At 39.3% G+C, this 26,728-nt stretch overlaps 1 protein-coding gene across 24 annotated transcripts in view; it reads right to left on the minus strand.

Moving 5' to 3' along the window:
* The window catches only part of INPP4B (inositol polyphosphate-4-phosphatase type II B), a 379,692-nt gene that overhangs the window by 222,398 nt on the left and 130,566 nt on the right, over positions 1–26,728 (minus strand). For all 24 annotated transcript variants that reach the window (XR_011096138.1, XR_011096139.1, XR_011096137.1 and 21 more), the window contains 2 exons: positions 17,371–17,489; positions 15,416–15,532 (listed from right to left, as the gene is read on the minus strand). Coding sequence is in view for 21 of the 24 variants with exons in the window: in XM_068680804.1 (XP_068536905.1) it covers positions 15,416–15,532; positions 17,371–17,489 (236 nt within the window). In the remaining 3 variants the exon portion in view is untranslated. The remainder of the gene's footprint in view (positions 1–15,415; positions 15,533–17,370; positions 17,490–26,728) is intronic.

A 26,728-nucleotide genomic window follows, 5' to 3' on the forward strand; every position in this document is an offset into this window, starting at 1 on the left:
TTTGGTTTACAAAACACAGCAGACATTATGTAACAACTGTGAAATTAGAACCAAATTCAACAGCGTACTTCTCTCCAAATATATAAGAAAAAATATATTATAGGAACCATCTGTGTGCTGAAGTACAAGGAAAGGCAAACAGAATTTTAGGATGACTGAGACTAGACAGAGTGAGATATACTCAGCTTCCCAAGATAAGTGTTAGGGAAGTGACGTGTCACATTAATAGTATTTCCAAATTCAGTCCAAAACATTTCAATGGAAATAGCTTGTTCTGCTGAATTACACCTCTCCCCCCCAAGACACTCAGCCTGGCCACGTCATATGATTAGCCCAATAGTTGACACAACAAATCTTCTGAAAACATGCGCCACTGCGTAGGCTGCTCTATAACCCCCCTCTCGTTGTAGAAGAGCTGTAATCCATCTTCCTCTAAGTGACAGCAGCTACGAGTGGCTCTGAGGGCCACATACTTAGAGTTTGAAAAAGGTGCCGACAGATTTCTTCAGGCATCCTTAAGAGAAAGACTAAAAGTACCTGAGTACCTAAAAGTAAATAAAATAGGAAATTGGATGACTAACAATCACAATCCAGACAGAGCCCATTGGCATCTTTAGATCTGAGAGGTATGGACATCTAAGTAACTTGCCATAACTCAACCCATAACTCTCATCATCATCTTAGGTGAAATGAAAGTTCTAACACAGAAAAAGATACACGAACTCAGGTCTGATTCCTTAAAAATACCTTAGTCAACCCAGTGCCATTCCGGACCTTTCAGTTTTTTTTCCAGTCTAATGTATAAACCACGATTTCCTCGATGACTACTCCTGTAGCAACAGCACACAGATTAGCAGCATACTCTATTAAGGGAATATCATTCTTATATCAAGAGAATGGCTTTAAAAAAACAAAAAAAAACAAAAAAAAACACTGTTGTGGTCTACGTAGGTTAAGAGACAAAACATAACAGAAAGCGACAGGAAACACAGCCTGTCACAAATGACATAAAGCTTGCTCTAAAGGTGAACAAAAATTATATAAGAATCAAATCTCGTCCTTTGCAGCTGCCACCTGAACAAAACACACTCAATAAAAACCATGCCAGAAATTCTCTTCTGTTCAAGGTAACGTGCCTCATGCTTTAAAAATAGGCCTAACAAGGTAGGGCCATGCAACAGAGGCTGTCACAAACTATCAAGCCACTTGAAGGTGAGAAGAAATTGTTATTTTTAAAGCACTCTTCAGAAATCTAGACATTTGCCAGCAGACCAGACAAAGCTGACTAAGCCCTGGAGGCAAAGCTTCTCTGTCCAAGCCCATAGAGATGCTGCTGCTGCACCTCCAGCTCCTGGCTTGCTGCTGATCAGGCAGGGACCTTTCACCACCCATGGGTGCTGGAGAGGCTGTGGTAAATCAGGTTTCATTCCCTCCCACACTGACTCTGTGAAGTCTCCAGAACTCATAGGTAGGAGCTTCAGCAATAAATGTGAATGTATCAGAAGTTCTTAGGGAATTAACAATTTCCATGAAGATCAGTGAGGCATTCATCCTTCCTTTCTCCTCCCTACATTTTTCCCAGACTCCCTCTCAGTCCCAAATACGGGCAGATAACTGATTAAGCATTTCTTAAAATACTGTATTTGAATATTATTTTTGGAAATCGTTAGCTAAATTTTCATATACGTTTACAGTACAGAAAATTTTCATGACAAAGCAATTTTCTGACTCAAATTACATCCAGAATTCAATTCAAACCTTATAAAATACTAATAGCTCTAGGGGGAAAATATGCCTTATACTACTGTCCAGCAACATCATTTTCAATTGTAAGAGCTGCTGCAATTCACACTATCTGTATTGAAGACTGCCAACACAATTCAGTTAGACAGAATGTCACTACTCATCCTGGATGTGCTTGACTTTGTACATCCTCACTCATCACGAGGTCTTACTCCCAAAGCAGAAGTCCAGCAGGCTGTGTCACAGCTAGGTTCTTGATGTGACTAGCTACACCTGCCTCTAAAGCTTCCCAGTACCTTCAACAAGGTATTTCTTCAGCTCTTATCTTCAAGTAGCATGTAGTGTTGCTGTATCTCAGTCAAACAGCTGTTAACTCCACAGAGGAGTACATTTAACTTCATCTTAAGCATCTCTTTCTTTTCCATATAAAAGCTACATCCAGAGAAGACTTGAGGATCCACATTCCCACTGCAATACTGCAGTGCACATGCACTTTCTGCTGGAGGACTGACGGTGTACCAAAAGCACTGATTCAGTTTTTGAACTACTCCTCTGAGTTTTCTGAAAAATAACAAGCACTGCACTAGTCAAATTCACTGATATACGTGCAGATGCGGTTAAGTCTCTCCAACAGAAATTCTTCCACCGGATTTCCTAGCACCAGCACACTACCACGTCCTGCTGACAGACCTGCCTGAGCTCCAAAGCTGCTCCAACAGCTCAAGCAGAGGTGAAGGGAGAAGCACTACAGCCTTTTCACCAGATATCCCTCTTGCTGAACAACTGTGCCACATGGCAGCTTTGAAGCTGAGCTACAGCTTGATTGTTAAAAGCATAATGGGCGAGAGCTGGGCAGATCACTGGTTGAGCACCCTCCAGCTTAGTCCAAGGACCTCTCATTCTCTTACAGCCTACAATTTATATGCAGGGATTTATGCAAAAGTGAGGACAGGCAGCTTACCATCAGGAAGCATGCACAGAGACTGCAGACTTGGCAAAACTTTGCAAGGATGCCACCATTATAGAATGTAACAAGAACAACCAGTCACAAATAACTAACACATGGTTAAATTTTTTTCCAACATAAAAATAATTATTTGCTGACACCAGGCTTTTATTTTAAAAACAACAGGATATGGATGTGGAATTCTTCAGACTAGCAGGACAGTCACTCTGCTTGCCTGTTTTTGAGGACTTCTCCCTGTTTTTGAAGACTTCTTTTGAAGACTTGCCTGCTTCTTCTCTTTTTGAAGAAAAGCTTCACACAACTACACACACCTTTCAGAATTTCAGCCTTCTCTCTTGCAAACACTATTACTGCTCAGAAACTAACCTCTATTCCAGGCTGCAAGCAGTGCCTTGCCATCAGATTCCCTGACAGCCTGATCTCCAGAAATTATGCTACACAGAAATTCTGACTCTCCCAGTCAGCTACCAATGGTAAGTTCAAATAATCAGGCCAAGGATTTTACCAGATAGAAGTACAGAAAAGCAGGGAAGTTCCCTTTCCTCCTCTCCCTAAAGCACCCCAAAATGACAAAACCCTAAAACCACACCAAGAGAAGACCAATACACAGGTGAACATGCCTGGGGCATGTTTACCAAACACCTGTAGGCTGCTTTGTCTCACATCACCTTCTAAAAGAGGATACATGTCATGGAAGAAAATAGGTGAACTACAACAAAATATCCTCTAAAATACAAATATACTAGGGGAGGGGGAAACAAACCAAAACCAAGACCAACAATAGCTTGCTTAATAGACTGAGTGACTTCCCTTCACTTCTTGTTCCTCTCTAACTGATTCAATAGACAGCTCATGTTTTTTGGGGGGCTAACATAGCAGTTAGGACAGATGCTAAAACGCTGTTTTCCTTTTCCTGGGGAGCTTAACGCTGCTGGAGCAAACAGGCTTTTTGTTGTGTTCATACTGAGTGCACTGCTGATTATGGTGGTTTGGGTGTCTGAAAACAGAAGAAAACACCGGGCTCTCTGGTCCCTCCCACGGGAGGCTGCTCCTGGGTCCTACCTTAGGACCACTCCAAGAAAGGAGCAGGGAAAAAGAATGCACCACTGCACTGCGACAAAATACTCCATGCTGTGGCCATCCCTAAATCAACACAAATTTATCCACCAGGAGAGGAATGCTAACTGACAAGGCCAAGGTTGTTTTAATGGATAGTGAGACTCTGGACAGAAGACTTGCACAACGTTGCGCATATACAGAAAAAGTCTTTTAGGATGCTTCTCAGTGGAAAGGGATGTACGTACCTATGCTTTAATTTATACTGCAAGAAAGTCTTTCTTCCGTCACACCCAAGCCTGAAAGCCATTTGGGCACAGTTAATTATTCAGAAGCCTTCCTGTCACAGGGGTGATGTTATTTCAGAACAGGGTAGCAATAATTGGGCAGTAACTGTCCACAGCTTCCACATTCAAAGATAATTTCTTGAGTGAGAGCCTTGCAATTACTTCTTTTTGAAAAGCTGCCAAGTTATTCCCCAGGAACAGAGGCAGTGAGAATCTATAGCTATAACAAATCAAGGACCTCCATGCTCGATTTCACTAAGGCTGCTGTGTGTCAAAATCCAAGCCTTCCAAGCATCTCAAAGACACAGCGACTGCTGCCTTCTACAGGAAATAAATCACGTTTGTCCAACATGGCAGTTTTTCCGTAAGGAAGCAGACAACCCTCTCTGAAGTCATCTCAGAAATAGTTTTCTCCCATCCCCAAATTTACAAATCTGCATTTTAAGACAAAATGATCTGTACAAATGCTCATGGTGCAGATGCTGTTGCAATCAAATGACTTAGCTTTTATCTCTTCTTGTATATATGGGGATAAAAAGTGCTACTGACTGCCTCTGACACTCCCAGTCAAGTGTCTGAAGAGCAGCAGGGAACATAAAGCTGAGATGCAGTGATACCTCTGGGTCCTGCCCACAGATTTTGGTGAAACAGGTACAGGCAGAAACTTGCAGAATGCATTTGTTCAAATAGATCCACAAAAAATACTGTGCTACACTCTGCCTTATTTCTGCTCTACAAAAATAACATTTTTTCTTTGTGTTGCCTAAAAACAATTTAATAATAGATGCCTGTATTGCTGTTATGCAAACAAATCCAAAGCAATACAGACAAACAGGTGAGATGCACAAAGACTTGAGCTTCCACCTGAAATTCCTGTGCATATCAAACTAGCTCAATGTCATACACACATCCTTAACAAACCACCTTTCTGCACAGCAATATAAACACAATTGGTGCAAATGTACAGCTCTTTGGTGTGTGTGACAGCATGCCTGCTCATCTGCTTTTAGACAAAACACATTCCTCTAATTTCTCCCCAGAGAAAGATCTCTGAATTGCACGTGGAGATGGCTCAGGTATTAAAACTTTACTGTCAAAACTGACAGGACAGTCTTTGCTAATTGGTGTGTTTGGGTTTGCTCTATACTAGGATCCTGTGATAGCTCTAAGAGCCACCAGACCAGTCATGTTTAAAATGCTGTGCTTTACTGTAACATGCTCAAATCTGCAGGAAAAGCTGGCAAAGAAAAACAAAATCAGGGGGAACAAGCTACACTCACATATACTTTAACATTCAAAAAAATAGAAAGCCATAGCGTGCCCTACTCTGAATTAGAAAAAAATAATCTTAAAGTACTTTGGATAATCATGACTTGCAGATTTTCATTTCACATTAGTGAGAACGCATACATGACAAAAAATTTAAGGATAATAATATTGCCAGAATAAACATCAACAGCTGCACAATACTATAAAAACCTTCAGCTACGCTTGCTTTAGAAATATTATGACTGTGATGACAAGAACTCCAAAAGAAGGGAAAAAAAAAAACAACCTTCAAACTCAACATCTCAGTATATGGGGTGGGGAGAGAACAAGGGGCACTCACCAAAAAGACTGAATATAGTTGCAGGTTGCAATGCATCAGCTATCCTTTCTATCTGGAAAAATAACAAAGTGTTTTGGACTCATCAAGACCAACTCCTGGGTCCCCAAAAGACCACTCAAAAATCAGACCCTGTGTCTGAGAGCATTTTCCAAACAGTTCTTGAACTCTGGCAGCCTCGGTGCCATGACCACTGCGCTGGGGAGCCTGCTCTACTACCTGACCACCCTCTCAGTGAAAACTCCAAAGGTGAGAAACTGATTTATTTATTGCTTCTCATCCATGCAAACAGAATAAGATATGACTGTTTACTTACATGTGTGGTGGTTGTTTTTTTTTGTTTGTTTTTCGTACTTTCTGTTCTATATGCCCTGGAAGACTTCCAAAAGAAATTCTTCCTTAGTCATTTGAGTTTGATGCAGAGCATACTCTCACCGTGACTCCTGCATGTCAGAAGTCTGGGGCCACCCGCTCTCCTTGAATTTGACCCAAGCATTACATCATATTGATGGGCCTAACAGAGCACTGCAGCAGAAGAGCTGCACCACCACGTAACAGGCTTCCATAACACCAGAGTCTGTGCCTCACAGTACACTTATCTGCCTTTTTTTTCACTCTAAGGTACAAAATCAATACAACTGCATATTAAGAGGAAGGCAGAAGGACTGGAGGACAGGTTACTGCTCTCATCACAGCATGCTGTAATTGCTTTAAAGCAATATCGTAAGACATAAGCCTTTCAGCTCTGAAGCCTGGCTACCGGAAAAAGCAAACTCGTTTCAAAGATACCAACACAAAAATGCATAGCAGGGCCACATAAACCATCAGCTTCTGAAAGACTATGTCCATTCCCTGCTGTAGTGCCCTAGGCTACAACAGCACCCCACATACTTCATCAGGGCTCAAATACCTTCACTTCTTCAGTAAGCACAGTGCCCACGATTGTACACCACATCAGTTTACTCCTCAGTGAAAGGAAACCTCTCTCCAAGTCCCACAACCCTATAAAGCAGCTGATACTTGGTTCAATGTAACTGCTTTGTACACTGAAACCTAAGCTCAACTGCTAAAGTCCAATCAGATTTATACTGTTAGGATTTTTAGTCAACCACCCACCCCCAAGAATTAGGGTCAGCTAGACACTAGGAGAGAACTGAACACACCGAGCTTTGGCCATGCTATGGACCAAATTTCTCCTTCCTTCTCCTGCCTCTCTAGCCATCACTACACAAACGGTGCAGTTTCTTAAAACATAGCCGAACACATTCAAAAGTGAGAGGCTTTTTTCCTCCCTTTGTGATCACACAGTCCCTGTTGAACAGGACGAAACAAAGAGGAGATGAGCAGAATTCTCATTTCTGGCATGAAGAAAACCAAGCATGGAGAATTACAGCCATGTGGGAATTTGTTTCTGTAATATCATAGAATCACAGAACGGGTTGGGTTTGAAGGGACCTTAAAGCCCACCCAGTTCCAACCCCCTGCCATGGGCAGGGACACCTCCCACCAGACCAGGTTTCCCAGGGCTCCATCCAGCCTGGCCTCCAGCACCTCCAGGGATCCACAGCTCCTCTGGGCAGCCTGGTCCACTGCCAAGTAATACACTGTCTAATAATTATGTAAAGAGGCTTTGATTACAGTAAAATTCTATGATACACACATTTCTAAAGGCACTGAAATTCCTAAATGATTACACAAGCCTTTCATGTTTATTCATCGAGTATTTAAAATACAGCAGAATACAAAACATTTATCTAGTTTACTGGGAGCAATCTACTAAGTTCTTCTAACAAAACTGCTCAAGAAAAGTCTCAAATTATGTCCAGAACCTATGATTCTTTCTTAATTTGAAATGGAGTTATTTGCGCCGCTTTACTTTGTAAGTACAAAGTTTCAAATGCAAACATTCACTGTTTCTACCATATCCATGACAGTAAAGAACACTTTGGTTAGACACATGGTGGAGGGAAAAAATCTGTGCTAATAGATTGAATTTGTTCTGTTTTCAATTTCCAAGAGTACTCACAACAAAACTTTAATAGGAAAGTCTATTTTCTATTTTCAACTGCCTACTATCATAACACAAAAATGCAAGCAGACTTAGCACTGTTTCAAATACATTTCTTTTTATTCCATCAATTCTTGTTGTATTTAAAGATACTAAATATATTGCAGAAGTATTTTTGCACCGAAGGATCAGATTTCAAATATACCGTACCTTCTATTTTATCTTAATATTGCTCAGTGCCTTTCTATGAACTGAGATGCCTGAGAATTTGAAATGAATATGATTTTCAAGATGCTAAAAATTCAAGATAAAAACCCACAAACTTCCAGGAAGTCTTTTCATTATTTTCACTAGTCCTAAACCATGTTTTGAGAAAAAAATGAAGTGTCTTAGTGAAGATTAAGAGGCAAAAGCTACACTATAAACATCTATTTTTCTTTCTTTTTCAACATTTACAAGAAATTCATTTCCACTAATATACAATTTCAACAGCAAGGAAAAAAAGGGCACAAATTTATTTATTTATTTATTTTTACTGTGGTATAAAAACTATTACATATAACAAAGTACTCTAAAGCCTTATTTGGAGGAAAAATGCCGCAAATAAAAAACATGAAAAATGAAACACGAGGAGCTCACAGTTGATTTTTCAAGGAGTTCAACACACCCACTCAAAGTTACAAGTGCTTCTATATCAACAAGAGAGGCATGTATTTGAGAGATTATTTTCCAGGTAGATTAATTACCAAAAATGAATCCAGCAGGCAAAATGGAGCCTTCCATACTGGAAAAAAAAAAATCTTAAGTCATTCACTACTTATTTTTTCACCTGCAGGGAGTGCCTCTCATTTATAAGTACCGAGCAGCTATAGATGAATATGGCAACTGTTGCATCTATAATTATTATAATTAGGTGCAGATAAAGGCAAACATATGAGCTGTTTTCTCGAATGTCTGTTTGCCTTTTATGCATTTTAGAGTTTGTGCTGGTGTGATGGGATTAACGATCTGATCATTCAGTTAAACAACAGGTAAGTCCACAACCCTAACAGCCAACACTCACCCTTTGAGTCATTCAAACTTTCCTGTGTTGCCACATTCAGTAGAAGGAAATCCTACATGCTTGCAAAGTCTGGACGGCCCAGGAACCTGCTGCCTGCCCCTAGGGCTGTGTATCCAACCTGACGGCATTACTAGCCACCTCTCCTTGGGATGCAGGAAACACCTGGGCCCAAGGCTCTAGCAGAGGAAACAGACCAACCTTTTGCAGGGACAGAAGCCCGTTCCTCAATCCGAGCTGATGTTTCCATAGCCAGATTGCTTCCGTACTGACTAAAGAAACACCTTGCCTCCTCTCTGCCCAGCCTTCTATGCTAGGTTCCCCTAGGTCATTAGAAATAAGATAGTCTGACAACCACCTAGAAGTTGGACTATTCTGATGTCTTCTGTGCTGGATTAGCAAGGGAGGGAGTTATCTATGGATATGCATATACAGAGTACATGTAGAGGAGTGACACACTTGGAAGTGATTTGGACAGTGCTAACAGATTAGAACAACCGTGCCTATGTTACCAAAATCCATACCTAGTTAAAATGAGTTCTACCGAAAAGGACTGCCGTTTGTTTCCCTACATTTAAAATGAGCAATTTCCAAGGCATCCTTTATATTCTTAGGGAACAATTGGTCTCATCACTCACAGTTTCACAACAGTTTACCAGGGTCAGCATTTAGCACAAACCTTTGCCTGATGGGAGACAACAGCAGCATTTGATTGACATAGCAGGTAAAAAACAAAGAGGAAAATTACCGGACAGTAGACCTCAACTTGCCCTGAAGACACAGCAGTAAAGAAGAATTTGCCTCAATTGGAAAAAAATATAAAGGAGTAAGGGAAAAAAAGTAGGAAGACAAATGGGATGTTTTGGAAGAGATGGATTTTGCAAAACCAAGTCCCTCCCCACTGAATTTTCAAGGTCTAGGCACAAACAGCAGTTAAAGCTACAAATGGACTAAGTTCAACGCACCTGTAGTTGTTCTGGTCTTGACACTTATCCCCAGTTATCTTACAGATTCACTGAAGTGTAAGAAACGTTTTTTCCTTACACCTCAGCCACTTCAAAGAAATATTTTGTTTCAATCTCAAACCAAATGAAAGTCAGTAGCTTGAATTTCCCTTTATGCTTCCAGACTTTTAAGAAATACCAAGAAAGACAGACAACAATGCTTCGGTGCATTCCACCCGCACACAACCAGAAGAACAGAAACGAATTTCCTCCCCCTATATTGCCATTACTGGCATTTGGTGACAGTACAGAATTTGAAACAAAAGGAAAACTGAATCTATCAAGTACATATTCATGAAGAAAGTCACAAGATTCTTAAAAGAAGCTTGAATAAAGGATTATTACAAGTATTTCTGTGGGTAGGACAGTGGTACAGTGCAATATTGCTCTATTAAAAATAAAGAAATAAGTTTCTAATTTAAGGCAATATTTCTCCACAAATCCTGCAGACATGACAGCGAACAGAGCTGAGAAAAGGAAGAATGTGAAGTGCTTTTTCTTTAAACAAAGAGCAGCACTTTCAACGCTACTTTGAGTTTTAAAGAAAAAAGAAGCCTTGCTTCAGAAGTTTTAGCGTTCACAAGAGCGAGGCACTAAGAGCACTCCGGTGCAGGCAGAGTGCAGGAAGATGATGTGCAAGCTTCCACATTTATCTCTGCTAATGCATTTCACATACCGCTCCACAGCACTACTAATATTCAAGCAGTGAGCCTCTTCAGCAGAAATGGCAAGTCACACCAAGCTGCGTGGTGGGTCTGTCATATAGATCGATGCCCACGAGGGAACATGGAAGACTGTCACTTCAGATCTGGCTTCAAATCCAACTTAAAATGCCTTTTTCATGACAGACAGTCTTCATTTCTGACTCAACCCAGTGTGATTCAATTTTAACAGGGATACTTGCAGTACCAAGAAACACACGAAGGAAAAGCGTTTGTGAATTTTCATTCACTGTCAGCAAGTTTAGCGGAAGATTTAAAATTGAACAGTCAAAGACAAGTAATTTGAAGCCTAGATAAACTAGAACTTGTCACTTCATAATGCTTGTTCCCACATACAAATTTTCACTCCTATCTCTATTACTCTTTAAATAATAAAATTATAATTTCTGTAATTAAGTAAAAAATGCAAGACCAGACTACATAATGCATAATCTTTCAATTGCCTTTTATGTAACAAGTTTCTCCTTGCTCTCAGTAGGCAGTATTAGAGTGGTTATTCATACTCGGAACATCACATGTGATTTCCAGTAGTTAAATACATCCAAAGGAGATTGTCTTTACCTGCTGATATTTAAGATTTAAAAAAAAAAAAAAAAAAAAAAAAAAAAGAAATCAACTAAGTCTCTGAACATAACTGTACAGAAATTCTCTGCTTTTGAAGCAGATTCTCAAACTTCTGGATTAATTTCTCAAGCTTCTGGATTCGTTTCTTCCTCCTTCTGGAAGGGAAATCTGCAAAGGAGAGCTGCAGAGACCAGATACAGAAAGCAGTCACTGAGACTTCTGCCCCTTGCTTCCAGCACTTCTCCACATGTGCATCAAGAAGAAGCAGCACAACTCATTGCGTGCCATGCCAGAACATGATAACAGCATTTACCTGAACATCTCACTGCATTTAAATGAACACAATTCTAGATTGTGTTAATATAATAAAAGACAAGAATGTTTTCACGCCCACTTTACGGATAGAAAAGTCTGTGTAGGAAGAATTTAAGCTGGGTCTCTACCTGTATCAAATCAACACAAATCAGATGCAGAAACAGAAGAACCAACTGCAAAAAAACAAGCAAACAAAAACCTCACTATCACTCAATGCTACAGCACTTGGCTAAAAATAGTCACACTGTTCCACACAATGAAGTTCAGAGCGCTTGCTGCAGGACACAAATGTATGTCTTTTAAATACAGAACAGAAAGACTGCTGCCTCCCAAACCAGTCACTTAGCACTCCCTCCCTTAATGTAACATGAATTCATCTATTTCACATCTTTTGCAGATCTGTCATGCAGCAGTGTTACCCGACTTGCACTATGCATTATTTTCAAAGAGAATTAATCCTGCTTCAGCATTAAAACTTGCTAGACCAAACTGAGCAAACCTGCATGTTTATCAAAAAGCTAAGAATAGCGTGCCTGTGCAAAAGCCATACAGTGGTGATATTTCAACAACGTTCAAGCCTCTAATCCCAATTTCCTTGGACAATGACTTAAAGAACAGGTGCAGTCCAAGCATTTAGACAAAACCCTACCATCAAAAAATCTCAAAGGCAGTGCAACTCAAGCCACTGAAACAAACTTGCTTATGGCAACATGGGAAGAAAATCTTTCTGATGTTGAAACAGATGTCACTGTACATTTTTCAGAACATGGCATTATCCACTGCTTTGTATGCATGGCCTCGCTGGATTTACATTACATTGCGTGAACACTCTATTAGCTTCTTTATTCCAGCTATATCCAAGTTAAGTAGGAATAGCATCGTCTTTATTAGAAGCTTCTATTTACATGAAAATTTACAGTAACCTCATGTTCTGTTTTCTCCATAACAAAAGTTGTATCATTCTATTAAGAAGTCTCAATTACAGACAACCTGATACAGCCAAGATATAATTACGATCAACATCAAACAGACATGCAAAGAAAGGGAAAAGTGCAGCTAGGACATCCAGCGTGTAAAGTACAGTGAATGTGATACCAGCTGCACAGTACTTAAATATAGTTAAGCTGCTCTTCTGTTATAAATGCAAGTTAAATGACAGACAAGACTGAAGCCAACTACCTGTTTCCTGATATAAGCATTGCAAGGTTATTTTTTTTTATTTTTTTAGAGCAGCATAAACAGCGTATCAGCAATGCAAAAAAAAAATCTGGTTGTCTGTCACTAGGGAGCATACCCTTTCACTTTACATCATGACCTGTGTGTACAAGCTGAGAAGTATCTAATTATTTCTGCATTACAGCAAAAATCCAACTGGATTGAAAACAAGGCCTAATCTTTTTCTGTACAGACAAAACTAGGCTTAGGCAAAACACAAGAAATCTTTTTATCCTGTGAGATACATACTGCCCTTTCCCTACTTTCTCTACAATCCTCCATTTGTGACAGTAACATCCTGCTCAAAGTTTGACTAACACACAGAATTTATTTCCTTTAACTTCATTTAAAATTACTAGAGAAATGAGAAATAAGAAATGAATAAGCATATTGCTGAACTGCAGTGTGGTGAGTGATACCAGCTACTTTGAAATGGCTAACTTAAGTACTAAGAGTAGAATAACTCTGATATTGTGGGAATTTTTTTTTACTGTTGCTTTTTGTCCAATTTCTGCAAAAACATTCAGCAGTCACATCCTAGGTTTTTTCTGCCATAAACAATCACTTTCATGAGCTGGAGACAAATATGACCAGCCTTGAAGCACAGCTGAGCATAGCACAGAACACCCAGCAACCTTGGGTTTTCTTCACCCCATGGGGACTGCCTGTGTTGGAGTTTGCAGGGATGGCAGGGCTACGTGTTGTGGTCACACGCTGTGGCAGCAGTTTGTGTGGACCAAAGGAGCCAACTTCACTGTAGCCTGGATAACCGTAACTGTAAAGCCACAACACTTGGAACAAGCTCTCCGCAAAAAGGATGCATCCCACTTCTTGAATCATAAAACAAGCACTGAGCTCTGTAGCACTGCTGCCAAGCCAGTGGTAGTATCAAGCTAGCTCAGTTAAAGCTGACTTTTATGAATGTAGATACATCTCTAAGACTCAAAACAAGACAAACAAAACCACCTGAACTAACAGGAAAGTGTGACAGCTTCCAGTTATAGGAAAGAAAGTCAAGCCATTAGTTTTATCCTTGCTCATATTCCAGGAAATAAGCAAAAGTCCAAATATTGCCACAAATCAAGTCTCAACCTGGGTGGCCCAGGGTCATTCACACATGCTGCAATATCCCCTGATTTTGATCTCACAGCTGATTTAATCTTTTCTTACCTATAGACAGCTTTAAGAAAGCTGACTATTAAAAAAGGTTAAATGCACGTAAAACAGATGGCATTAACATTTTCCAATTTCCAAAGGAAAATATTACATCTCCAGAGTCTTACGAGCTATATTAATTTGATTCTCTGGGACAGGCTCCAGTCCTGTACTCAATTATAAGGAACAGTTGCAAAAGTTTCTTTAAAGTTCTTAAAAGCTATCAAATTATATTCATGCTCTAGACTAGATCTTTCATATGTAATTTGTCCTGTAGAATAGGCAGTATATGTCTAGAAGGAAAGTACAGGGATAGGTCTACAAATCAAGTCCATTTTTGCCCTTACAGATGGAATATTATTATCCATCATGCTGTCAGTCACAATAGCTTAAGAACTGGAAGGGATGGGACAAAGTCAAACCCCTTTCACTTAATTCCTGTATCTGTTCATAGGTGACAATTCTATTGAAGAAACAGCAGATACCATTTGTAGCCCCTAAATCTAAACCACAATCAAAAATTAAATCACTCTCATTCTGAGAAGTGTACACTCTCCTGCCCAGTTACTTCTAACCAGAAAAAAATACCTTAGTCTATAAATTGAGAGAAATCCACATTCTACAGGTAAAATACTCCACAGACTCCCATTAAAGAGAAGAGCAAGGAGGAAGAGCTAACCTGTTTGCTCGCAACTCTAAAATTTAAACAAACGTATCAACTATTTTCTATCTTCAAAAAATATAGAGGTTCTCTGAACATAACTTCACTCACGTAAGCAGTTCAAAGACAGTCAGAAGTTAAGCTACCCCTTTAATTTCCTTCTTATGGATAATGACTGCATACACAGGCATGACATGAGCTCATATAGTCTTTAATCAAATTGGGGGCCAATTACAGATACATAAAGAGCAATTCAGCTAATTAAATACAGGTTTCAAGGGCTGCTTCCAACGCCTATCAGCTGGAGTCCAGCTGTCAGACAAAAACCACAATTCTCTCATAGGTCCTATTATATCTTCAAGCACTGTAAGCCTGTCCTGGATCACCTGGAGCACACAAAATGGCACAAGGTCTATGTCTGACACTTAAATCACTCAAATAGTCCCACTGACCTCCACATATCATCTGAAATAACTGTTTCTGAGCGTAAGAAGCTGACATGGCAACCAAAAATGTATTACATTGGAATCTAAATGGTTCACCCTTGGTAGTGGACACAATTTTGGACCCTTAAGAATCAGTAATGGCAGGAGTCATAGTAGAGTTGCAGGTATCACCACCCAAGAGGTTAAAATCCAAAATGACCATCCCCCTCAAACATCACGTTACAGGTTCTATTATTAACCTGGTTTTGTCATAAAAGTAAAATATGATCAGAAACATTTCTGAAAACTTGATGTTACCTCAATCTATTCCGTATGTTCTCTGTCATCAAAAAGCACACAGGAGCAATCTTTTATTTCTCAGCAATGTGTTCTGATTGATGTAACCAATTAAACAATAGCAAAGGGTCTGTTTAAAGCTAATGGTTCTTTCTCTATTCTTTAACATGGTAACAAAAAGTACATTTTAGGTACAATAGAAAAGCAAAACCAATTCTACGTATCCTCATTTCTTTAGTATGTAAACCTGCTAAAGAGGGCCAAAGAACACCGCAGTGAGAAACTTAAATACTCAATAAGATTTTGCAAGCAATGAAGCAAAACACTCACCGTGTCTTGAGATTTATCTTTGACATCGTAGACCGTTAGTTTTATTTTCGTCTCCTCATAGATGGGGTACTCCGGTGGGAATGTCACACCAGTCAAAAACAGTGGATCTCTTGTTCCCTGCGTAACACAAGTAAATATTCAGTAAGGTAACAGCTGTGCAATATGTAGCATGCCATTAGGGATGCACGTACAGAAACAGTGAGCTCCTTAAAAGTAGTTAGTTGTTCATCTCTCTCTGCTGTAGAAATCCCGGTGTTACACAAAATTAATAACAAACTGGACAACTTCACAATTTTTTTCACAGTGGAAAAGAATTTTAGTGCTTCTGAAACAGAGTTCAGCTGCATGCCATCAATCAGTTCAGTCTGCAGGCATCAATATGTGAAATAATGATCTGTAATAAGCAGCGTCCTGGGGTACTTTCAGGAAGTATTTCAAAATATACATTAATTTAAACCCATAAATAACATTTCTTAGTTGTTGTGTAAATGAAATCATAATAAAATGTCTATAGAAATGCTACAGAAACGGTGTGTTACATTAAGGATACTGATTTTTTGGAGGGGCTGCATTTCCTTTCTTTGGATAGTAATAGACTAAAACAACATTCCTATGTTTTGTAACATTAGGATCACATCTGCAGGCTGTACATGGAAGTTACTGTAACATAATTTCAAATATATAAACAATTAAATTGATCATGTAAAATCTTTGCCTGTAACTCCTTAATGTTCAATTATAACCAAAAAAGCCCTCCCAAAGGTTACGAGACTAGTATCCTTAAATTCTCTATTAAGTGAAATAAAGTTTCTAGCATGATGAACATAACTTCATTTGCCCAAAATAGCTTTCCTGTGCCCCTGCCTCCTCCTCCCCCAAAGCCTGACTGTGAAAGAAGCTAAGAGCCTTGACAGAAATTGATGGGTTTACTCATGCCCTCAAACATGTCCTGTATCAGGAGATTGTGTTAGGAAATGCATGCACTTCTATTAAAAACAAAGAAAACAAAAATAAACAAAACAAAAAAACCCACAACACTATTCTATCTTCCACACAACATCATTCCAGACAGTCTGCAATGAAACATCCTGAGCAGATACAAGGTATTTGAATTAAGCAGTTTCAGGACGGTAGGTGGCTGCAACTGTAACCATTTAATTAGTAGTTAGGTGGAATGAAGATCACAAAGAGCTCCTGAAATATTCTCACTGTGTTTAAGTTAAAACAAGCCTTCTGTAAAGTAAGTTCAGGTGTGTATTTACAATAAGACTTTGCTGTTCTTAATGAATCTCTACAGTAAATCAAACAAGTTACACCTACATTGTCTGCTCAGACTTAAATAATTTTCCATGTAAACAGTTTTTGCTGTTTGTGACACTAATGCTTACAGGGAAAATGAAAACTAGCAAAACAGCCTGAGACAACTTGTGCTGTAATATGCAATTCAAGTTACTAATTATTTTATATGAATTCAGACATAACATACACACTTCTCCTAATAGCAGGCTAATATTTTTCAAGTTGCAAAAATGTCAACTTTCCAAAAGAGAAAAAGTAAACCGAAGTATAAATCTACTTAACGTGCCTGCATCCTTCTGTAATTTAAAAATACTTTCCATACAGTTCACATTTAGCTTTATTTTGCATAGTCTTGCTCTTTCAAGAGCAACTGCTCCCTGTTCAGTCTAGACCAGTGTGTGAAGAAGCGGAGTATTTTCTATGTCTCTGCTTGGAAAAACAGAGGTTTCATGAAAAGGCAAGTTCATTTCTAACTGTTTGTCCTGGTCAAATGCCAAGAACTACAGAACACTCCTAGGTATGCCCTGGTAACAGCTAGAGTGTGCTTGCCTTACTTAAGACTATGCACGAACTTGCTTTATTTCTCATTCACTTTCTGAAGAAAAAAATGAGCAATTCATTAATCAACATGTTAATTGAATAAGAAAGACTCTCACCTCCACGATTTCAGTGCTTGAATACCTCGTCAAAATGTGCTCTGCTGGATGTACCACTGAGACTTGTATAAACGTATTCAGCTTCCGATCACGGGTAGCAGCCACTAGACCCTTGCATGCTGGAGACAGTACAAAAGAAAAATAAAATACTCAAATGAAAACTCTGGGAAAACTCTGCCACAAGCACAGGACAAAGCAGACCACGCTAGCTCCAGATCAAATCTCCAGAGACAAGCCGATTTAACAGAGGAAGTACCTTGGAAGTAACTTACAGAAATAGGAAGTCACATGCTGCAGAACTGAACTGAGATTTCGTTTCCACTAAAAATACTCACAGCTTCTGCAAAGCTCCCTGCCAGAGGCTCATCAGCTCCGGTATATGAATGCGCGCGCACATACCCACACACGCACACATTGGGATAGTGGGTAATTTTACATAAGCATTCATTTAATTTGCCTCAAAATCTTTGCAGCCTGAAATGATTATCTCTTTTCTGTCAATTCTCACAGTATATGACCACTTGAAAGACATTCTAAACCAGTTCAATGCTATCAGTCATTAGACTGGTTTACATAGCCTGACACCACATCACCAACTTTTCACTAGAACTAACAGAGAAAAAAAATCTACATACCTAAAAGCAGACAGCAAAATAACCAACTCTTGTTAGTGACTGGCATATACATGAAAAGTGTAATTGTATTCTGGCTATATGACATCATCATTAAAACTCATTTTACTTGGTAAATATGGAGCAATCCCATTCTTGTTTAATAATTCATTCTTAACCTAGACTTATAGTCATGCAGATGGTCAAGTTCACTCAGACTAAAATACCTCAAAGCCTTCTGGAAGAAAACTAGGAGGGGGGAGGAAGGGGGAGGGAGGAGGGTAAAAGCACCAAAGAAGAAAAAAGGAGGGGGAAGAAACAAAAGCACAATTAATTGCTTTGCATACAGGACATGTACTAACAGGGCATTGGCTCAAAAACACAACCCATGCACCTTATATTCCGTAATGAACACACAACAGTGAGTCCTGCAATAAGATTTATCCAGCATTTTCTGTATTGCATAGAACTACTCTGGGATCCTAGAATCCTGGGGGAAGAAAAGAAAAGCCTATGGTTTCAGAAAGGCTAATTGTCAAGAAAGAGCTAGGGACATTTTCTAGCAGTCACTGCCAACCAGGGGCTTCCTCAAGTGCAGCTGACCTTTAACTTTCTAAAGGTGAGGCAGATTATCCTCACAGTAAGCAAACCTGGTCTGATGAGAAGGCAAGAAAAGCTCTGATGCACACAAAAGGCCAACCCTGCTTGGTTTATATTTTTTTTCCCCCCTATGGGTTTGCACCTGCTGATTGAGCATTACATTAAAAAAAAAAACTGTCCAAAGGTGTTGTGTTTTTCTCCCCTACTCTTCCATAATGGTTTAAAAGAGAACAAGAAAACAGTTAAATCCAACCTTCATGGAATATCTTGAAGTTTGTGCTTTAGCACGAACTTACAATGATATCTGTCGAGCCTCAAGCTTACCTTATCATCATTTGGTGGTAAAAATAGGGTAACAATAAAGGTTTGTGCATGATGGAGTCTTCATGAAGTAGCACCAGACTTGAATAGCAAGTTGCCAGTGATTCTTTATCTCTAAGGTTCACTGTACTATTGAAATCACTCTAAATATCAGTAACATCTGACAGGCCCAGCAGAATTATTTCATTATATTTACTAAAAAGCACTTACAGCACAAAAGGTCGGGCAGACACCTGCCAGTTTGAGCTACAGCCTTTCTAAAGCTCATCACAAGACCCTGAAGTAACAGTCTGCCAGCAACCACACCTGGCATAATGAATTGGTACAAAATCATCAGAACTTCAACTTCCACCGACAGCCACTGACACCTCAAATCCTTACACCGACATCCAACCCTTACATGGCTGGTCCACCCTGTAATCCTGCTTTCAGAAGGCAGCACGTTAGGACGTGCTGTTTCAAAGGAACAACAAGAGAGCTGATGTTCCCTACCAGAACCTGGAACACTAACACACATTCAGTCAAATTTTTCACAGCCATCACAAAAGAAGGCTAGCAAGCTCACATTTCAGTGGACCTCCAAAGATGACAGGAATATATAAGAAGATAAACACAGAAAAAGACAAACTTTGTAGGGAAAAAAAATAAACTACAGAGGCTCTAGCAAGAACAGTACAGCTGAAGTCTTGTAAGAAGTACTAGTGCATGGTGAACAAAGGTAAAACTCTCAATAAATGAAAGCTTGATTTACCTGTGGGGTATCTCAAAAACATGAACCAGATAGGACTAAGTTTCCTATCAGCCTATTCATACAGGCTTTTATGCAATTGAAAAACTTTAAAAGATAGGAAGAAGACTGTACTAAGTGGTCACCATCTTGGTGGTATCTGAGCACAGGAGACCATTCATTTCTATGACTGTAAGGAAACCAGTCAGTAAATCATTTCCTCGTAAACAGGCAGCCCAGCAACATGATCTGGAATTTTACTGGATAGAGTTGATATGAAAATAATTCATCTGCATACCTCCAGTCGGGAGGATCAGCACAAAGAACCACAAGTCTCTGGGAGCCCCCAGTGCAGAAAGATGGATGAAATAAAATCAAACACTCATCTACTGTGCTGACAGTTATTTGTGCCTACTGTGACATGGGGCTACTGCTGCTCACAGCCACCCTTCAGTCAGAGAAGATACTCAATAAGGTTGTCACTGGCAGAGAATAGAAGATTTGGAGTGACACAGAATGTGTCAGTTTGGGCGCTCCAGCACATCACTTCCCTTAAAAATGCCCTGAATGACATGTTTAACAAAACGTAAGGGCATCTTTTTAGCTGATAGGAGAAGTTTGTTTTATCTTACTCACATCCTGTCCACTTCCACAGCACCACTTGGAATTATTACCCCTCAAACTATTTTACAGGCAGCACCTCTGACAATCTTATGTCTTCCCAGAGAAACAGGCAACACTCTTTGGACAGGTTTAACATTACATGGCTGTGCAAGAAAACACAAGCCGGATGCTCTGAATTTAAATAGATCTGTTGAACATGACCAACAAGTTATTCAAAAGAAACTGATGAAAATACAAACACAAAATGCAGAGCAAGGCTGTTTTCTTAACACAGTGAAAGCAGGTAACCTAACGTTAATATACTTCACACCATAACCTACATTCACGCAGACCATACTTCGGTCACACTACTTCTCAATACCTCACTATGCTTGAATTAATTCTGGAAAAACTCATCAACAAAACTCAGGGAACTGAAGTGACAGCTTGTACTTACATGCCAAAGTTATATGAATCTACTCATTGTGACTGTTGACTCAGTGTGCAAAAGCCTGAGTCATCCATTCCCCTGGTGATCCCATCTCGGCTGAGCCTACCAGCGTACAATGAATGTTTAAGGAAGAACTGCATTAGGAATAATTTATGTTTTCGTATCAACAAAGCACAAGTTAAGATAGCAAGAAGAAACCATTCCTCTCTGTAACAAACAAGGAAAAAGAAGGAAAAACACAGCAAGGGAATCACTACGTGTGGAACAAGATGACAGGCTGAATGGAAACAGCATTCTGGAAAATGTTTTCAAATATATGTTTATGTATTGTCCAAAATGTTATGGTCTATGCATAAAACTGTCTTACCATTTCAAACACCTTAAATCATTAAATATTTAAACACTGGTATCATTCAGCACTTATTTCTAAAGAATAAAAGCAAAATGAATATTAATTACTGTTTCATTTTCATTGCTGTAGCTGTTCTATGATTAAGGCTAGGAAATTATTCACAAATCCCAGTAAACAAGTGCTCCTTTGCTACCAGTCATGCCTATACATTGTCACGCACGCTCTGCTACCATGCATACAAGCTGTGCGTGCAGTAAACACAAGCTGGGTAAGAAGATGGTTGCTTCCTGACTTCTGCCCCATGCAGTATTTCCCTGATATCCCTCACACACTGCATGCTGCTGGCCGCATTCTTCATGTTCTCCACCTTTGTGCACAACGCATGCGAAGACAACACAAGGCAATGACTGGTTACTGCTTGGCCAGAACCAAGCCATGCTGCAAGCAGCAGAACCTAGCTTCATGTTTTTAGTAATAGAGACACAGTAGAGGGGGAATTTTCTGAAAACATTAGTGGTATAGAATAGAGAACAGGGATGAAGTCTAAAAACTATGCACTAAAGGAGAACGGGGACACTAAAGGAGAAGCAGTCTGGAAATTCTTCAGCTACCTTCCCTGAAACTACAATGATTCTGACCAGGTGTTCAACATGGCTCCACACAGCAAGTCCACTGCAGCCAGAAGAAATGAATCTGGCAGAGACATGTGCAGATGCAGCTTCTCCCAGAACTGAAAAAGCTCCAGCAGCTGGAACAAGCTACGTGGGCAAAGAGAAAGACAGACATCCTCTGCTCAGAGTTGTTTGGGAGAGAAGCCAAGGACTAGACTAAAACTTTGCAATGTTTGTACATGTTGGACAGTAGGGGAAATAACAACACATTGGTGAATGTCTTAACAATCTAGGAATTCACAGGGGCCATGTGTTAGCCAACACTGTAATTAGTGAGGTAGCTTTTTCTCTAACCAGTGGCAGAAACAACCCCATTTCCCATGACTTCATTCCTTCCCGTTTTCCAAACCCAGACACATGCCAAGGGGCTGCCAAGGGAGAGGAATGAACTACTATCCCTGCTGTCTCCACAGCACACTATTTTGTATGCACTTGGAACAGAAGATCAGCAGGATCTGAAGATAAGTGGCATGGGAGAAGCCTGTGTCTCACAAAGACATATATATGTGAACATCACGTTCAACTTTTTTTTCCATTTCATCGGCATTATAGCCTCATTACTATCCCAAAGCAACTTAGTATATAAATAGTAATGTACAGCCTGTCTTTATAGACAAATTAACTGAGGTGCAGCAATTCCTTAGTGGGCAAAAGGACACATTAACTAAGAGCACTGCACAATCAGACTTGTGCAACATGTAACACTGAAGTGTACATTTTATTTTCCTCCACCCCAGGGGTGGTATAAGAGGAGAAGGTGCTCCTGCCTCCACTGAACACACACCACTAACCAAGCTTGCTGAAACGATACCTCCAGCCAGGCACACAAAGGCTTCAGAATAATCCCAGAATAATCCAATTTCTGAATCTACAGGGAAAAATTTGGCCATATTTGATTTAGGATTGTAAAGGCAACAGCAAGAGGGAAAAGAACAGGAGAAATGCATCATATGTACCTCAAAACGTGCCAGAAAGCAACCGAGGCAGTGTTTGAGGACTGCTATTAACTCAGGATGGTGTTAATGGCCACCTCACCAGCTAGTGTCCCACAATTAGTTGTTTTGGTTTGTTTGTTTGTTTTATATCATAAATACTACTAACTGGATATCCTGTTCATGTGTCAGCAACACTGCTTCAGTTTACTGGTGGGTAAGAACACCTCTACCTAGGAAGTAGAAAGGACAGATGCCCACACTACAAAGTTGTCACTCCCACAGCAGTTTGCCATGTGGACTCCCAGTGAAATTCACAGCATAACCCTGAGTATTAAGAAAGGAGTGTCTATAGAAATGAAGACGGCATTTGGATCATGCATCCAAGTAAAGCTCCATTGATTTTTACTTTAAAAAAAAAAAAAAAAAAGCTTTAAGATCACATTTCCTGTATCTGGGAATGAGAGCCTTGTATGAAAACGGAACACCTATCTGTTCTCTGCAATGTACAGCTGGTTCCTGAAGTAACCGAGCTTCATCACAAGGAAATGCACATACATAATACAGTTATGTATCCTTCAGGGATGCTTGTAATTAACAGTGGGAAGACAATTTCTACCAACAGTCCAACAAAAAAAGATGATGAGAAAGTTGTATTAGACGAAACAAAGATACCTATGGAATTTCTACAAATACAGGTTTTAAGAAAATCAAAACAATATTAGCAATACTGACTGTAAGTAATATTTCACTATGCTATGTAGAAAAATATCAATCACTTCCCACCTTATTTGCAGCTTATTGAATAAAATTATTCAGGAATCATTGAAATAAGATAGAAACAAGGGCTGCTGGGAGAAAGCACTGTATGCTGATGGGAGATGTGATCATGCCCAGGAGTCAAGATGCAAGCTGTACTCAAACCATTTGCATAGGAAATGATAAGACTGGTAGGAATTATCACTGAATATCTCAAGTGTTGAATTTCAGGACAAGTTCTGCCCACTCTGGGTTTTGCAGTACTAGAGAAATGTCAGTTTGTATTTTGTGTTTTACTCTAAGTTTCATGGTAGAATAGAGCATCAAGTATGGAACGTATAAACTGTATCCTACTTTCTCCAAAAAGCTAAAATAAATGCCAAGGCTTAGACCATAACTTCGCACGGATGATACCAGCAGCAATAACAGTCATTTCCTGAGCGTGGGTTTCAATTCTTCTGACGTGTTAGAGCAGGCCTTTTTCATACTGCTTCCTTACCATTCAGCCTAGACAACTCCAGTTATTTATAGAGCATAATTATGATAGATGCAAGAAACTCAGGAAACTGGCTGACTGGATCAACGTACAGCTCACAGGCGTTATATTGTCACTGAAGAAGGGAGTGCGTGATTACTTGTGTTAACCACCCATTGTGTGCTACTTACGTTTAGGTCGTGCAGTTACTCCGTTACTAACTTGTTAGATGATCTGCTCCAACACATTCATTGCTAGCAATCACACACCTCCTCACTTCAGCTACCTTTGTGTTCTAGACTCATCTACAAACTGGCAAGGTCACGGAAGTCATTTTCTAGCTTTGCTCAGACCAGCTGGTTTCTTAAGTCATGAAGCAGAGAACAAACTGCTCTAGATTTATATTTTTCTTTTATCACCTTTACCTTTGGAAACTCTAGAGTACCTTTTTCATACAGTGCCATATTCAGTTATAAAAGCATAAATGTTTCAAAAAATATTACATTTCCTTATTAAGCACACTGTGCATATAACAGTACAGTTCTCAAATGCTGTAGTAGTCTACAGCCAACAAAGCAGAGCTTTTGCTCATATTTTAGGCTTTTAGTTAACATCTATACCTTCTATCCAAAGCTATTCTGACTGTGGCACTGCCTGTTAACAGTGTTTTTGCTCTGCCCTGAAGGGGACTTCAGTTCTCTGGTGATAGTAATGAAGAAAGTGAAAAAAATGCCTCAAGACAAAAAAAAAAATGTTATGCATAACTACATTCCAAAGTATATTTCATATCAGAATCTGTTTTGATAAGAATACGCTGCTATTCTAAGGCTGAAATTTATTTTGGCATTGTTGGCATTTTAGAATGCCACAGAAATGTTTAAATGTCTGGGAAACAGAGTTAAATACCACTTCCCCTTTCACCTTTTCCCAATATTGTCATATCAAGTATCTAATTAAGTTTTAAAAAAAAATAAACTTGCTGTAATTCCAGATTTCCCACAATCCTAAAAATAATAATTACAAGTTTAAGCACCAGCTGAAGCATTAGAAGAACAGCAAATAATAGACTTCCTTTTTTCTTTTAACTATGAATTTCTTTATACTGTAAGCTCACAGCAAGTGTCTGTAACCTGCAACAACTTCTCCCAGATTTTATAAATAAAATAGATTCTGCTCATTCTTAACTTTCTCCATCTTTGCAGAAATTTATAAATTCACAAAAAATATATCATCAACACTACCAGAATACAAAAGAAACAAAGAGCCAAATCTCCTTCACAGGAAGTTTTCAGTCAGCCCCATCTCTTTTTATTACACCAGCATACATGGCTTACTTTAACATAAGCACTAATACAATGCTATACCAGTTGTCAAATGAAACTTGTGGTTTTGATCCTCAGTGCATGGTATTACTGTACAATGCTGTAGAGAGAATCTTTTCCCCTATTATGTAAAGAAAATGCAGCTGTTCTTTATCCTTACTCTAAATCCATGTCTTCACGTGCATCCTTATGATGTATGTTCAAGGCTTGGTAAATAAAGAAGCTTCCCTTCCAAAATAAAGCACTGCGATCAAGCAACACAGAGTCCAGCAACTATGGCAGACAACAAGCTTCAGAAAGTACTTGGAAAACAACATGATGTCTTTTAGTGAGCTTCTTCACTACAGTACAGTACACAACTGCTCGAAGGAGCTTTAATTAAATGAGAGACACACGATTGTAAATAGAAATCAAGCTACAGGAAACCAGACCTCAACAGGGACTGATCCACCCTGCTTCCTAAGGACATTGTACAGCCTGTGCAAGACTTTTGGATCCCACAACTATACTGTTATGATCACCCAAGGTAGATGATGTTGACATTGACTTGAGTACCCCTAAGTAATACTGTATTTTTAGCGGCTACCATAAAGGATGCCTCTTTCGCATAAACTTTCCTGAAGCCAGCTCTCTCGTGAATTATCTGGTAACCAACCACGCAGCCATAGCCCTTCAGCCCACAAGAAACTGTGAGTGAATATCATATTCATTCCTTCTTCAAATAATAATGTTACATAATAAATGTATGAAGAAATATTAGTTAAGGGTTTAAAAAAATCTTAATTTGTCTCTATAGAGTTATCTCCCGTGGATCTGAGATTTTAATCCAGAATGAAGAAGGTGTTGCTGCTCTTCACCACAATGGGAGCACACTCATCTCAAAGTTGAGTAGACTGCTAGCCCATTTTAGTTTTGAAAACAATTCATTCACAGTCTCTACAGCCAGCAATCTCCACCTTACCAGCCATTAAGAATTCTAGTATTCAAACAACGTTAAGGCCAAGTTCTTCTGAGTTCATCATCGTATGTGAAGAACCACACTTAAAACATGGCTAATCACAAAACTTTAAGTGTCCATAACAGTACTAGAAACTTTAATATCAGAAGATGTGAGCAAAACCATAAAGATTTTTTTTTATTTTTTATTTTTTTTTTAAGTATTTTGTTTGTTTTGAACCCAGTCCTACGAAGCACCTCAGATAGCCTGGTGTGCTTGTAACAGCCACAGCAGCCATGCTGCATCCAGCATCACGTGGGATTTTGCAGCGCTTCGAATATAGTTCCCATTCTACCATGGCCCACAGGGGAACTTGATTTTCAAGTCAAATCTCACTGTAGGACATGCATTTCAAAACTTCCAAAAATAAGTACATCTATAACTAATGTGTTCAAAAGGGGAGGATGACTTCAGTCTTCAATTAATTAGATGTTTTTCTTTTTATAGAACTTCTGTTCCCACATATAAGGATTAAAAAAAAAGTCCACTGGGAGATGTTTTATAACATGAAAGTATTATTGCAATTATTTCTATAGG

The sequence above is a fragment of the Anas acuta genome, chromosome 4 (assembly GCF_963932015.1).
Source record: "Anas acuta chromosome 4, bAnaAcu1.1, whole genome shotgun sequence".
NCBI lineage: Eukaryota > Metazoa > Chordata > Aves > Anseriformes > Anatidae > Anas > Anas acuta.